The sequence below is a fragment of the Microtus oregoni genome, unplaced genomic scaffold (genome assembly GCF_018167655.1).
Source record: "Microtus oregoni isolate MIOR12 unplaced genomic scaffold, Mior012 000012F_ref0000307, whole genome shotgun sequence".
NCBI classification, from domain to species: Eukaryota; Metazoa; Chordata; class Mammalia; order Rodentia; family Cricetidae; genus Microtus; species Microtus oregoni.
Window position 1 is genome coordinate 42588049 of NW_024543071.1, and position 15638 is coordinate 42603686.

The window sequence follows — 15638 nt, forward strand, 5'->3', positions numbered from 1 at the left end:
CATCAGTGCTCCTAACTACTTGCCATCTCTCCAGCCCCTCAAAGTGCAATCTGATTTGGAAATGGTGCCACTGGGAGGTACTGAAGGTCATCCTCGATTAGAGATGACTGAATAAGAGACAAATCTGAAAACAGACAGAGAGGACACCACTATGTGAGCACACAGATACACAGGCGGACGAGGTGCTGACAGACACAGAGACTGTGTCAGACACAGAGACTGGAGGAACATATGGGCAAGACAACACAGGTCACGGGCTTCTAGTAACAGACTCCAGGACAAAAGCAGGAAATGGATTTCTTCCCAGCACCTCCAGTTGGTACCAATTAACCTTGCTATTTGACATCCAGAGTTGTAAGAGAATAATCTTTTTTGTAGGCACCCTGACTGAGGTACGTGGTCGTTGCACCCTGAAGAAATGAATACAGAGAGACAGACATGCAGAGAGGCCTAAGGAAAAGAGCAGAGACCAAGCGAGAAGGAGAACGAGATGGAATGTCAAAGCCCCATTCAATCTTTCTATTTAAAATATGAACTCAGAGCACGTTTAAGAGACCAGGAAGGAAAACCAAACAAAAATGGAAACCTAGAGTCTTGACTACCAAATCTGATTAGGGTTTAAAAATGCCCTCACCAAGGGAAGCCACACTGGTTTACACACGAGCCTTCTCACCAGTTGTTCTGATTATAAACCCACTCCCGAGCCCCAAGCTTCAGCCAGCTACTCTACTATGACCAACAAAGAAACTGCAATCCGTAGCCAGGGAAAATAATAGGAAGGAAATCACCAGGAGGCCGTTCCCACCTCACTTCCTCTCTGAAAGTCTCTGAAATTGCCACAGAAAGCCTGGCTTTAGGATGCTATCTAGGGTGTCAATGGACCACACACTTTCAAAAGATACATGCACTAAAAGGCAGTGGATGTGCACATCACCATCAGCCATGCCCACAGCATTCCGAGTGGCTTAGCGTGCACCTCCACATTTCTGCATACTAGTTCACCCCACACGCTTCCAGCATGACTGTTGGAAGTTGAGATTACAGTCAAGACATAGTTCTTCATATGACCTTTAAGCCTGTAAGGAAATTAGAGAGGAGAATCACCTTCATAATGGTAAATAAGAGAGTTGAACCAACAATGGGAAAGTATCAAGAAGTTGGTGCATATTGTATACTAAATAAAGAATTGCAAAGAATTTAAAATTCTTTAGATGCTTTGAAATTTTCTGCCTGACATTGAAGATGCACATGAGCACAGCTGATAAAATCATCCATCTTAAATTCATGGAGCTCTGCCCTGTTAGCGTTGACATCATTTTAAAATAGATTCACAAGAGATTTGTTTGACACAGAATTGCTTTATCAACATGCCATTCATAATCCAGTACTGATTATGTGAAATAAAGACATTTTTCATTTTTAAAAGTCAGGGTACTATGTAGCCCAAGCTGGCCTTAAACTAACAATCATCTCTCTCTCATGCTAGAATTACAGGCACCTGCCTAAAAACTCTTATTTCTAATCTGGATTCAGAATAAATCCAATCTGTTCCAAAGTAGCATAGGCAATTCTATTTGCCACTTCCACCCCTCTTGCTTTTTTCCCTTCATTGTTAGGAGATTTGTATCACTAAAGACTAGTGTTGACAGAAGGCAAGTATCAGCTTGCCATGCTCATATCATGAGAGCACTTTGCTAGCTGGGACACCAGAACTGCTTCCATAAAATGTCACTTAGTTCCCAAGAAGGGCCAGCTCCCAACACAAACAACCCCCAGCAATTTCTGTCAGTAGTCTCCAGTGCATCAGTGAAAATATTCCCTGAGACCAAGAATGTCTGAAAAGCTAGATGCTGTAAAGCCAGCATCCTCATTTCTCCACGGAGGCAAACAATGGGTCTCTCGACTCAAATGGAAAATGGCATCTTCTTTTTCCAGTTCCTAAAATGAGCACACTCACCTGCGTTCCAGATTCCCTGAACACCACATAACACCATTTCCTTCAAAAAATCTGTGGCAGACGTAAGACCAACAGGACTAACTAAATCCATTAGATGCCCCAAAGTAGCTCTTCCAGTCCTGAGGAAGGACCTCAAGTACTTGGCATTCAACCAAAGCACTTAGCAAAGCTTTTTGTTCAGATGTTCACTGACCCCAATAGGAAAGCATACGTTCACAGCTAGAGCTAACCCTCCCAAGCACCCAACAGGAAGGCGTGCATTCACACATAAAGCCAACTCTCCCAAATACTCAATAGGAAGGCATGCATTCACAGGTAGAGCCAACCCTCCCAAGCACCCAATAGGAAAGTATGCATTCACAGGTAGAGCCAACCCTCCCAAGCAATGGTACCTTATTCTGCTCACACACATATTGTATTCTCAGGGTGTCCATTGCTCTGATCATGGCTTGCATGGCGGTGAATATGTTTTGGTAAACCAGCTTGGTGAAGCCCTTTCTGTCTTCATCACTGTAGCCAGACCCATGGATTATCCTCATTTGCTTGATAAAGGTGCTTTTCCCACTTTCGCCAGTTCCTGAGAGAAAACATGAGTGAAGAACAGTTAGTGGAAGGACTCCCACCCTGAAACCCTGGTAGCGGAGTCCACACTGTGGGTAACGGGTTGGTGCAACGGGCTTGCAAAGAGTCTACCAGAAGCTTTATGAGGCAGTGCATCCCAAGCCCCAGGAAATGTCTTTCCATCTTCCTTTCCTGGAGACTTTGAAACAAGAACCGTGTGTTTGACCATCCTGAATACTGAGGCTTTGCTGCTCATATTGATGTTGACTATGATGGAGTCACGCCAGTGTGCAGGAAGGATCTGAGCAGCAGAAACACTTGGAGAAGAGGATGTACTGTGTCCTTGCACAATGGAACACCATTCTCAGTGATGCCCAGCATCTGTATGATTGCTGTTTCTCATATTCCAGTCTATATTTCACAAGGTCTCCAAAACTCCTAACAGTGGCCTGTGGCACCAAGAAGCAGAAATCATTGAACTGTCCCATTGATCTTTATTGTACAGGGAAATCCAGACATGACATACAGAAAACAGGATGCCAAGATTCCATATTTCTCTCAGGTTGAGATCCTGCTAGGAAGGTAGTAAAAATATTCATACAATGAAGCTCAAACATTTTCTAATATTGTCTGTGATAAATGGAATCAACTATATGAGATATTTATTCATAGTTGATTTCCAAATCTATGTGTTGCTTTAAAATTTTTATTAATAGTTTAGTTTATAAAGTTTCCAGTTGAAATGAAAGAAACTATCTCCAACCTAAAATTACTCATGCTATATAAATAAATGTACTTTTTAAAACACAAAGTACATTTCATAATTTCTTACAAAGAGAATAGTTATCTAGTAGTTTTTGTCAAAAGGGGATGTTATGTGAAAAAGCTCAACTAAAACATAAATTTGGCCATAACAAAGGTCAAAGATTATTTTTCATGAAATGATTAATTGTGACCCTCTATAGTGACTAACTTCCCAGTCTCAACACCACACCCAGATGTACAACTGTCACCCAGTTCTATCATCTTTGGTACTTTATTGACTCTTAGTGACATCCATGCCATGTGTTACTTGTAGAGATGTGTTTTCTGGAGCAGGAGGCTAGAGTACATAACAGTTACCAACTTGATAAAAGTCAGCACTTTTAAGCTTACATGGGCTTCCCTGCACACCTGACCAGGGCTCTGAAACTGTGATTAAGCCTGGAGCAAAGGCCCAAGTGACACAAAACTATGTTATGATTCTTCTGTTAAAAACAAATATTTAGGATTAACTTCGTCAGATCACACACACTTGCTCTTCCGTTTGTTTCTTCATTAAACCCTCAATGCATTCCCTTCCCCTCAAGACAGACACACAAAGGTGGGCAAGAAGGCCTGGTAGTGTGGGCCTCTGCCCTCAGCGGCCTTTCCTTACAGTGCAGTTCTACACTTTCTCTATCCCAGCCATGCTGGTCTGCCCTCATACAGCTCCTCCCGGAGCCCTTCACACAGGTGATCCCTCTTCCTGGCCTTTACTCTTGGCCTTGCCTGCTCTTCCCTCCCTGATCAGGATGCTTAGCACTCAGGGAATACACCTACCCACAACTATGATGGATTTTCCCACATGGATTAAATTAAGCAAGATACTCCCTCACAGCTGTTACCACAGGCTAGCTTTAATCTAGACAGTCTCTCACAGGTAAACCCGAAGGCCTGCCCCCTCAAAGTCAAGTTGGTAATACTAATCATTACACCAGGACTGGCTTTCCTTGTGCATGGTACGGTACCTGGCATTTGGTGCCACTTTGATACCATATTTATTAAGATAAATATTGACCTGTGCTTGATGTCAGTTGCCTTCCTCTCTTGCTCTCCACCTAATTCTGTTCATTTTGTTTGTTTGTTTTTTGAGACAGGGTTTTATCTGTGTAACAGCCCTACTGTCCTGGAACTAGTTCTTGAAGACCAGGCTGGGGTTAAAGGTGTGTGCGCCACCACTGCCCGGCTTCTCTCCAGCTAATTTTTCAAGTCAGGGTTTCTCACAGAATCGGCAGTCCCTGGAATTGGCTAGGCTAACTGGTAGGCCAGTAAGTCCAGAGCTCCACCTGCCTCCCTCTGACCAGCTCTGGGATCTTAGCCCTGTGCCACCATGCTGGCTTTTCACACAGGTGCTAGAGACAGGAATTCAGGTTTTCAGACTTACACAGCAAGTGCTGTATTGACTCAATCAACTCCCTCCCCAGGTTCCTTCTTAGCCATCTTTAACTGGACAGTTCAGTTCAGCCCTGTTAAATAATTCAGTGCTGTGCAATCAATTGCCAGACCCTTTCACTCCTACAAAACTGAGCCCCGCCCCGGCCTTGGGAAACTCCCTTCCTTTCTGCTTGGTCAGTCTGACCATTCCTGACACCTTCCCTACATGAAGTTATACGGTCTTTGTTCTTTTGTGGCTGGCATATTTCAGGTAGCATCCTCAGGGTGTGTCCATGTTATAGGACACTCAGCAGTCCTTTTATGAATAGCAAATCTCTGAATTTTTCAAATACAAGATATTTCAAAAATCCACCAAAGTGCCCCTTATCTATACTACCCAACATATGGGAAAATAGGATATGCCAATTCTCTGTGCCCAGCCCTGTGCTCCAAGTGTGTCGAAGGACTCCAGACATGTCGATAAACCCTAGAAGGAGCCATATTCTGCTAGTCAGTGACCTCTTCTGTGTGCTCACTGGATGCTGATACAGACAAATATTGAAGTGGTCACAGTGCTGTGGACTCTACCCAAATCATCTCCTTTCATCTTCGAAGCACTCTGTGAAATAAGGACAGCCGTGTGCAGTAGGCAGGTGAGAACTCTGGGCTGTAGACTGGTTATGGAAAGTCCCCAAGCACACATAGTGAGCAAGACCTGAACTTGATTCTCTTGGACTCCACTGACAGGTTCTACTGTCAGAGAAGACCTGGCTCATAAACCAAAGGACCTGGTATATGATACTGGGCAAATTTTAAGTCCAGTCACACACTATGTAAACCCCAGCCAAACCACCATCGTGCAGATACAGCCTGCCCAGGTCCTGCTGGGATGTGCTCAGAACCTTCTTGGGAAGCTCCCCATGGCCATGTGGAGTCAGGGTCGGTGCTTTTCTTTCTGCTATTCTGCTCTTCTGTTAACTGGGTTCTCCTTTCTTCATCCAAAGAACTGAACAAAAGCGGAGCAGAGTACAGACCCCTCTCCTAAAGTTTACTATCGTAGCCTGGCCCAAAGTTCTAGGCCAGATCAGATCTCAATTCCCACAGAATTCTGGGATGTGTGTTCCCTCCTCCCCCGGGGTTACAATATTCTTGTAGGGCTGAAGTTCTGGTCTGGTGTCAGTTCATCCCAAACGAATTTTGGTAGTCCTGTGTTTTACAGATGAGGAAGCTAATGTGAACGTGGAGACTGCGTAACTGCTTTCAGCAAGCTGTAACTGTGACCTTGAAGCCAGAACACTCACTCCTGACAGCCAGAAATTCTACAGCAAGATAAGGAAGCTCCCAGGAGCAGAAGTCATTAAAAAAAAATATTTAGAATAGTTTTAAGATTAAATGAAAAAGTGCTTAACAATATAATTATTTAAAAATACTCTTTAAATATTTGGTTTCAAACGGCAGTTGTTCAGTTAAACACACGTGCGTGCACACACACACACATGACAAAATCACATGGGTTGGAGGCAAAGAAGAGACTGATGATGCCGATTACTGAAGGCCACGATGGAGAAAACAGAAATCATTTGGGGGGCATGCTCTCACTCTCACTGAAGCTGCCGTACAGCCCAGCTGGTGCCATCCCTCTCCAGAGGAGAAACACAAGAAATCATCCAGATGAAGCAGGTTGTTCAAGTTTGAGCAGCGTGCTAGTGTTGGCCTGGGTCTGCATCTAGGTCTGCATAGGTGCTTTTCCCATGACAGTTTGGTACTTTCCTAAACAAAGGGCCTCTTCCGTACACAAAGTGATCACAACAGAGGAGGCTTGCTCTCTCAGAGGGCTGAACTGTCCTGGAGCTGAGAAGGCTCCAGCAGCAGGGGGCAGCAGGCAAGAGGGAGTGAGGGCAGGTAACGACATCTTGCTTTCTATAATGGCAGCTGTGGCGAGCAAGGGCTGCAGGGACTGATGGGCTCAAGCCAAGGATCTGAGCTGATCCATTTACCTGCCCCAAACAGAAACTCCACCTGAGGGTTTCCCGCATTCATGCATTCATGCATTCATTCATTCATTCATGGAAAACAAAAAGAACACCCAGAGGCCTGATCATGGGGATGAGACTAATAGTGGCTTTTCCAAGGTGGGTTTTCATTGAGGAGTGGGTGGCTTAGCTTTTCCCCCCTACTTTAGCCAATTACCTTCTAAAGCATGGGTTTGGGCCCTTGGTGCTGGGCTAAATGTGTCCCTCCAGAATGAGCCTGCTGGGGCTCGTCCTGAGAATGGAAAAGAAGAGGAACCCACAGTTCACAGCAGAGTTTTGGTCTAAACAGGGGCCAAGGATTTTGACTGGAAAGTGAATTTTGATGGGTCTGATGGGGGCCTCCTCCCGGGCAGCTTTTCACCCAGACTCAGCGTGTAGCAACACAGAAGAGGGAAAGAATCAACTAGCGGGTCCATTTTTAGCTTCAGTTTTCAATACAAATAAGGGAAACAGCACAGGGAATCGGTGCTTCTCTGTTTAGTTTCCATTTCTGCATTTCCATATTTGAAATAAAATCCAGTGATGGCTGCTAAGTAGAGTCATAAGCCACTACACGACATCCCAGCCAACAGAGAAATAGCAGTCTACACACGGGTGTCATATATGGTGAACTATATCAAACATCCATGTACATGACAGGCTCTAGGAGTAAAGTGAGGCTGAAAAATCCCATCATGCTTTGTTGTCACTATTTACAGCTGAGATAGGCTCAGATGCACACACACCACTGGGTTACAATGGCCTGCAGTATTCAGGACAGTGGTATGTTGCATAGATTTGCAGACTATACACACAGCCTGGGCAGGTAGAGACTGTATCATCTAGGCTTGTGTAAGTATGTTCTATTGTGTTTGCACAATGGCAAAACTGCCTAATGTGTTTTTTCAGAACATATGACCATCATTTAACTAGGTGTGTCTGTAGTTTTCAATTATTTTCAAGTGTCAAGAGCCTGCTTGTGTGAGCTGCTTGCTTAGCCTCATCTCACAGCAGCTGCCTTCTACTGTGGAATAATCCTTCTATCCACTGAGAAGAGGTGTTGGTTCTCGTGGTTAATAAAAATCTGATCAGCCAACGGCTAGGCCGGATGTTCAGGGCGGGGAGAATGCTGGGGTGGGGAAAAAAAGGGTGGAGTCTACATACTCGCCATGAGATGCAGAGCGAGCAGGATGGCAAGTATGTAGGTGAGGTAAACGGGCCTGAGGCGGCACACAAATGACTAGAAATGGATTCATTTACATTATAGGAACTAGTTAAAAACAAACTTAAGCTATTAGCTGAGATGTCGTAATAAGAAGTCTCCGTGTGGTTATTTGGGAACTAGGCCAGGACAGAAAATCCGCCTATAGTCTTCCATACTAAGGTCAGTGGATAACTGCTAGCAAGATACTCAGGCAAGTCACAGATCCACCTTTCTGTCACTGATTACTGACCTCTTAGCAGGGGAGCACTGAAAGCCCCCAAGTCTGAAGCTCCACTCTGGAGTTTCCATCCCTTTTCCCTTTAAGTAAGAGCTTAACTCTCTTTGACCAGGGCACTCAGAACTGTGTAAATGGACATGCGTCTTTGCTATTCCATCATAGCACAGATAGCACAGGCGTATAGATAATGCATGTTCTATTCTTCCCGCAGACTCCCTGCTGACTGTGGGTGAGGGTTTGGGGCCTCTGGCCTTGCAGGGCTGGGAGCTTTTAGATGGTAGTGTTCATGACTTCACTGCCCAGTCATCTGAGTTCTAAGCCTCAGTCATGTGTGTAAGAATATTATGATTCTGGCATATCCATATAGCACCTGTTCGATTACCTAATATTTTGCTTTATCCGTTGTTCAAATAAGTTTTTATGGACATGAAAACCCTGCATTGTGTGTGACAATCAAGTTAAATATAATAAAACCTGTGACTTGGTAATATTCCAGCAGAAACAGCTCTCGTCATTCCAGTTATATAGGTACATCATTTTGTGAACCTCTCACAAAGGATTGTTCTTTGTAGATGAAATTGTCACCTACTTTTCATCCAAGATTCTCTCCTGATCCCTAACCCTTCTTTCTTCAGAGGCCTCTGAAATTCCACCCAGGAATCTCACCTAGATATAAAATAGTAAGGCTACAAACTCATGTAACTGAAAAGGGGCCAACAAAAATGTTCCAAATTACTAAGACTCTACAGTTCCAGGATTGAGAAAGCAATACAAGGTTAAAGTTTTAATTTAATTTCAAATAATGCAGGAGGACCCATGTGGGGGTAGGGGAGTTGCTTTTAAGAGCCAAGAAGAAATAGAGGCCAAAGCAAAATAAATCCTTACAATAATAGACAAAAGACACACAAACAGAAAATCAATTGTTCTAGAATTTACCTGGAATCCAGAAAAACTGGCTCTGGGAGCTAAGGCAGGGAGCTAATGAAGCCACTGAGGCAGACAGTGGCTTACAGTGTTTCCTGACTCTGCAAGCCCCGCCTCCCAGAAGCCAGTGTTCTCAGTTTAGGGTTATAGCAGACACTGGAGACAGTAAAACAAAGTATATAAAAAATGAAGACAGATGGGGATATCTTCTAACCTACAGTATCAATAGGAACATGTCCAGTGTGACCAAGTGGGCCCTTTATGAACAGGGCCTTATTCTCATGACAGGACACACTAGTAACCTAAAATCTATTCAGGAATGGGTATTTGGGGATTGTAGGCCTCCATGGTGATTCCCTTTTGGAAAGCAGTAGGGAGGGGGTTGCCTAGCGTGGGAGGACCTGTTGGAGATGCACAGCCAGCTTCCCCATGCCAGGTGCCTGCTGCTTGGCTTTCTGATAAAGACCTGGTGCCAAGCCCCCTGTGGAGCTCGGGTTCTATGACAAACCTTTTGTGCAGCCTAGAAAAATAAGCTCGGAAAATGCCTTTTGTTATCTTTAAGCCACAGCGTGTGGTTCTAACTGCAGAGGCCTGGCCAGAGGACGGTGTCGTAACTTTGATTGGTCCTCTCCAGCTTGGCCTGACCTTGGGCAGTGGCAGTTTCTGCAGCTGATGGGCTGCTGTGTAGGATGATGGTGATGCCATTCAGCAGATACGGGTTTATGAGAAAAGATGGCAAATTCTGGGAAAAGAATACTCCTGTAGGGGAGTATTAGGCGTGTGACTTTTGTTTCTGCTGCATTTGTTTAACTCTGTGAAGCTGTGATTTTTTGCCTGTCTAAAACACCTAACGGTCTAATAAAGAGCTGAATGGCCAATAGTGAGACAGGAGCAAGGATAGGTGGGGCTGGCTTATGGCTTGCTGTGGCTTAAACATGACAAAAGGCAGAGAGGATAAATAGAAGGAGAAACAAGGCAGGAGACAAACAACTAGAAAACAAGGAGAGAGGATACTTGGGGCCAGTCACCCAGTCACCCAGTCACCCAGCCAGCCACAGAGTAAGAAGGAAAGTGAGATTTGCAGAAGGAAGGAAGGAAAAAAGCCCATAGACAAAAGATAGTTGGGGTAATCTAAATTAAGAAAAGCTGGCAAGAAATAAGCCAAGTTAAAGCTGGGCATTCGTAAGAAAGAATGAGTCTCCATGTATGATTTATTTGGGAGCTGGATGGTGGGCTCCCCAAAAACCCAAAATAGTAAAATAACACTCCCCAAATGCAAAGTAAACCCAAGGATTGGAGGACTCATTAAAATGTAGATTCTCTGCCCCTCCTCAGCCAAGTTTCAATGACCTTGGTAAGAACCTGGGAATATGCATTTGTGGCCAGTATTCTAGAGGTTTCTGTGGGCTGGATAGAAAGACTGCCCAGGGCCCTTTGTAAGGAATTCCTAATGGAATCCACCTGGAACAGAAGTGCTCCAGCTGAGACATCACGTTCAGTTGAGTTGATGGATTTCTCTACCAAGTTCCAAACTCGTTGCCTCGCGGATAAATATCTGGGCCCCCAAGCTCTACTCTTCCATTTCCAGGGAGAGAAATATTTTTACAGAAGCAAAAAGATTCACTTATTCAATTCTGCCCAAGCCTCATGTCACCATCAAAACCACAGCACCTTCCCTAGCTTCTGTTCTCAGAGGACTGACTGTTCTTAACCATAAAAGGAGGAGGAGAGATGTCTCTTGCAACAGCTGAACTGGAAGCAACTGGAGACAGGTTCATGACGACTCTTTGAGACAAAGAGGTTAACACGAGGCTTTTAAAATGAAAAGGGGGAAGCTGAAAGAAATCAAGTGATGAAAACCTAAAAGACATAAGATTTTTTAAATGGATAATTCAAAATACACTGTATCACTTTTGAATTTACTAAAATGACTGATTATCTTTATGGATGAGCCAAGAAAAGCCATGATCCTAAGCCCAGCAGCCCCTCCCAGAGACAGGCGAAACATCCGTGGACTCAACAACTAGAAATATGTTGACTGGGGTTTCTGTCCTGCCCAGTTCCTGCAGTTGTTAAGTCCCAAAGAAATCACACAGAAGTCTACATTAATTATAAACTGATTGGCACCCAGTGCCACATGCCCACCTCCACAAAATAAACCAACCTGCAAAAAATATGTAAAAGGTTCCCAGCCATACGGACACATAGATGCCTTTCCTATCATTAGTCCCCAAACATGGCCATGTAACGACTATCTAAGGGACACTCCCACCTCATCAGGTTATCATAGCTAATACAGAGGGTTGCTAGAGCACCTGAGAATGTGTGAACAGGTTTATACAAACACAGCACCATTTAACAGCAGGAGACACAAGTGCAGTGAATTTTGACAACTAAGAGGGGTCTAGGCACCAGTCCCTCAGCTGATATCAAGAGCAAACATATAACCCTTGACTTTGTGTCATCATGGATATCAGTTTGATTAAGACATACTTTCAAGCGGGGCGGTGGTGGCGCACGCCTTTAATCCCAGCACTCGGGAGGCAGAGGCAGGCGGATCTCTGTGAGTTCGAGACCAGCCTGGTCTACAAGAGCTAGTTCCAGGACAGGCTCCAAAACCACAGGGAAACCCTGACTCGAAAAACAAAAACAAAAAGACATACTTTCAAGTTCTGTAAGAGGTTTTTTTTTTTTTTTTTTTTTTTTTGATTTTTGAGACAGAGTTTCTCTGTAGCTTTGGGTTCCTGTCCTGGAACTAGCTCTTCTAGACCAGGCTGGCCTTGAACTCACAGAGATCCACCTGCCTCTGCCTCCCAAGTGCTGGGATTAAAGGCATGCGCCACCACCGCCCGGCAAGGTTTTGTTTTTAAAGATTTTTAAAATAATTATATGTGTATGATGGTTTGGCTGAGCGTGTGTCTGTGTACCACATGCATGTCAGAAGAGGGCATCAGTTCTTCTGGAACTGGAGTTATGAATGGTTCTTACGGACAGAGCCATCATGTGGGTGTTGGGAACTGAACTTGGGTCCTCAACAAGCACAGTAAGTATCTTAAACACTGAGTCATCCCTCCAGCTCCCTCACTCTTAGAGCAAACAAAACTAAAGGGCCACACTAGTGATCTTTTAAACACAAGGACTTTGAATTCTTAGTTTATAAAAGGTACAGAAAACAACACACTTGCCACAGTTGCTGATAATGCATTTAAGAGCTCAAATATAGAGAGACTTTGAGGTGAGCTTTCATTCTAAATTAATTCTAGCTATTTACTCTATAATCAAATCTTTGTAATGTGATAAAGGTGGGATCCACTAAAAATTCAATACAAGCATTTAACTCGGTATTAATTATTTTATATCAGGAAACATTTGGCACGATTTATATTCATTTCTCAGATGCAGTTACATGGTCCAGAGATCTCTGTGATGGGCAAACATTAATCCTTCGGCAAAGAGCTACACAGTTTAGTTGCTCTTGTGGCGCATTCCTGTAATCTGGGTTTTCAGGAGACTATCACAAGAGGGTTGTAAATCTGAGGCCATCCTGGGCTACTTAGTAAGACCTTGGGCCTCCACATTACTCCCACACCCACCATAAAGGATAAAAGAAAAAAAGGTATTCAGTATAGCTCATTGTGTGTCAACAGCTCATTTATTAGACCCTAGGAAAGTAATATAATACTTGTTTGCAACAACAAGTATTCTCTAGACCGCCATTAGTTTTCCCAAGAAATGAATAAATCACATCAATGGCAAAGAGAATCTGCTCCCGATATGTTTTATGGCTAACAGAGAAAACACCAGAGACTCCATTAGCATCACTCATTCCTCTTATGAGATCATGAATTCACCTGCTGCTGAATGGGACTGACTCATGATGGATTTATGAAAAGGACAAATGCGTGTGTTTTCATGAATGGTTTTAGGACCTCCAAAATGTCAGTGCTGCTTCTGAAAATTAGCACCTCCCCTCATTCTTCCAATAACATTCACTGAGAAATCCTAACCCCAGGGCACTGGAGGGCAGTGGCACTCAGCCTATGAACAGCCGGGTGCTAACTCTAGGAAGACGAACTGTAAGCGAGCCTGCAGTCAGAACTGCCCTTGTACATCGTGACTGCTGCTCCAAAGCTGGACGTTTGCTCAAGTTGAGAGTGGAGGAAAAGCAGAAAATAAGGCATCAAGGGAAAAACAGAAGCCCTAAAAACGGGTGAGAAATAATATCCTTCAGTCCACATGAGTGTAGGCAAGGAGATGAAGGAACCATTCTGAAACACCACAAGATAATGTTGAAACACATATGGTCGAGGTAGCCATAGTCCTTCACCCCAGGATAAATTCAAATCAAATGAAATAAACACTAGCTCATCAAACACTGCTACCTGCTTCTGGTGTAACTAGACATGAGGTGATGGCAACAATGGAAACCCAAGACTCCCGTAGGCAGGTCTATAGAAGTACAGTATTCTTTTTTTTTTAATATTTATTTATTAATTATGTATACATTGTTCTGTCTGTGTGTATGTCTGCAGGCCAGAAGAGGGCACCAGACCTTATTACAGATGGTTGTGAGCCACCATGTGGTTGCTGGGAATTGAACTCAGGACCTTTGGAAGAGCAGGCTCTTAACCACTGAGCCATCTCTCCAGCCCCAGAAGTACAGTATTCTATCATCTACCTTAGAAAGGTTTTTTAAAAAAATTAAAGTTCTCCTTGAAATTCTATAAGTAATATGAAACAATCTTATTCAGACCGATACCTATACAAGAAGGCACAGGATTTTCATTCTGCCATTGTAACCACACACATGAATTTACCTTTGAAGGGTCCAGTATAAGATCTGAGCAGCACGGGAATGAAGTGGTTCTACTTGCAAGACCACACACTCATGTGAAGTGTGGGCCTTGCCATTTTTAGGTTTATCTGACCCATAGACTGGTCACACCCTGGCCAACTCATCCATCTCATCTCCACACTGGTCTAGTACTGCCATTCACACACGCTCCCAGCCTCCTGGAAGACACTCGTCTCATCTCCCTGTCACTTCTAGACCTTCATGTACCATTACTGTGACATTTGTCATATCTTCTTATTTCATGAAGAAAACACTTGAGAATCAGTCGACATGCCTCTTGCTGATATCCAAAAAAGCCTCTTAAATATATTTATTTTATTTCCACAAACAATCTAAAGATTTATCTTTGATGACTAATTCTGACTTGATCGAGTGGAATCTAGGAGATGGCTACCAAGGTGTGGATTTCTGTAAATATATTGGATGATGTGGAAAAGTCACTTGAGAGGCGAAAGTGAAGTTGGGAAGAACAGGATAGGAAAAGATTAGAATGCTAAAAGTTAAGTAAAAATGGATGGTTCTAGGGTTAGCTCAGAAGACAAAGCTCAACGAAAGTCTAGTGATCGCTTTCTTGCTCTCTCTATTGGCTGGCCTAGCACTCTCTCTCTCTCTCTATTGGCTGGTCAAGTCTAGCTCTATTGGCTGGTCTAGTGTTTGCTCTCTCTATTGGCTGGTCTAATGTTTGCTTTCTTTATTGGCTGGTCAACTGTTCACTTTCTCTATTGGCTGGTTTAGCGTTTGCTCTTGCGTCAGCATGGTAATGGCCATGGTTCCTTTTTGTCCTTTTCCTGATCCTTCTAGGAAATTATGATTACAGGTAACAGACTGATCTCACAAGCAGCATAGGTATAGGACACTGTGTGGGTAATACTAGGTACCTTTTTCTTTCAGTTTCGATATTATAGTGTAATCACATCACTTCCCCCTTTCCACTCCTCCCTCATTAGATGCTGTTAGCCAAATGTGCAAAAGGAATTTGAAGCCAAGGCGAACAGAGAACAAAACCTTGAAAAATCCACAGCTTGAGCAAATGAAAGGGAGGGCAGAGAAACCCAAGAGCAGAGGATGGGGAAATGGGCAGCTAAAATGTCTTCCAGACAGGACATGGTCATTGTACTCAGGAACTCCCTGCAAGTCTTTATGTAAAAATTTCAGGAGTTTGGAGCCTATCAATGTTTAGTTGTGAGTGGTATAGGGTCTATGAAGCCCTCCCTCACCCTGAGGGATTATTGGTAATTAATGGTTGTAAGGTTAGGAGTGTCATTTTGTTCGGTGGAGTAGCCACTTCTAGACCACCTGTGTAGCCACTGCTAGACTGCCTCTGCACTGGCAAATAACTTCTCATTCATGCTTATAAACTCATTGGGTCACATACCAAGAGGAGACATGGAGGTGTATTGGGAAGTAGAAGGTTTGTAGGAAGAAGAGAGGGGGGAACGGAATGGAAATGACTAAAATTAATTATATACATGTATGAAACCACCAAAGAATTTTTTAAATTAATTCACACGTTGGTCAGAGAAGCAACGTACACAGAGGTGCATCCAGGACACTGTGGTTACCAAAGAGGTGCACCCCATTGCAAAGAAACTACATGTTTTACATTGGTACAATAGAAAAATACAATAGATAGATGTCTCAGAAATCAGGGGGACACCATTACAGGCTCAAGGGTATCAAAATGAAAACGTGTTTCAAAGACCTCAATTTGA

At 43.6% G+C, this 15638-nt stretch overlaps 1 protein-coding gene across 1 annotated transcript in view; it reads right to left on the bottom strand.

Moving 5' to 3' along the window:
* The window catches only part of Gna14 (G protein subunit alpha 14), a 144505-nt gene that overhangs the window by 47777 nt on the left and 81090 nt on the right, over positions 1 to 15638 (bottom strand). The window contains exon 2 of the mRNA XM_041661238.1: positions 2350 to 2534. Within this exon, the coding sequence (XP_041517172.1) occupies positions 2350 to 2534 (185 nt within the window). The remainder of the gene's footprint in view (positions 1 to 2349; positions 2535 to 15638) is intronic.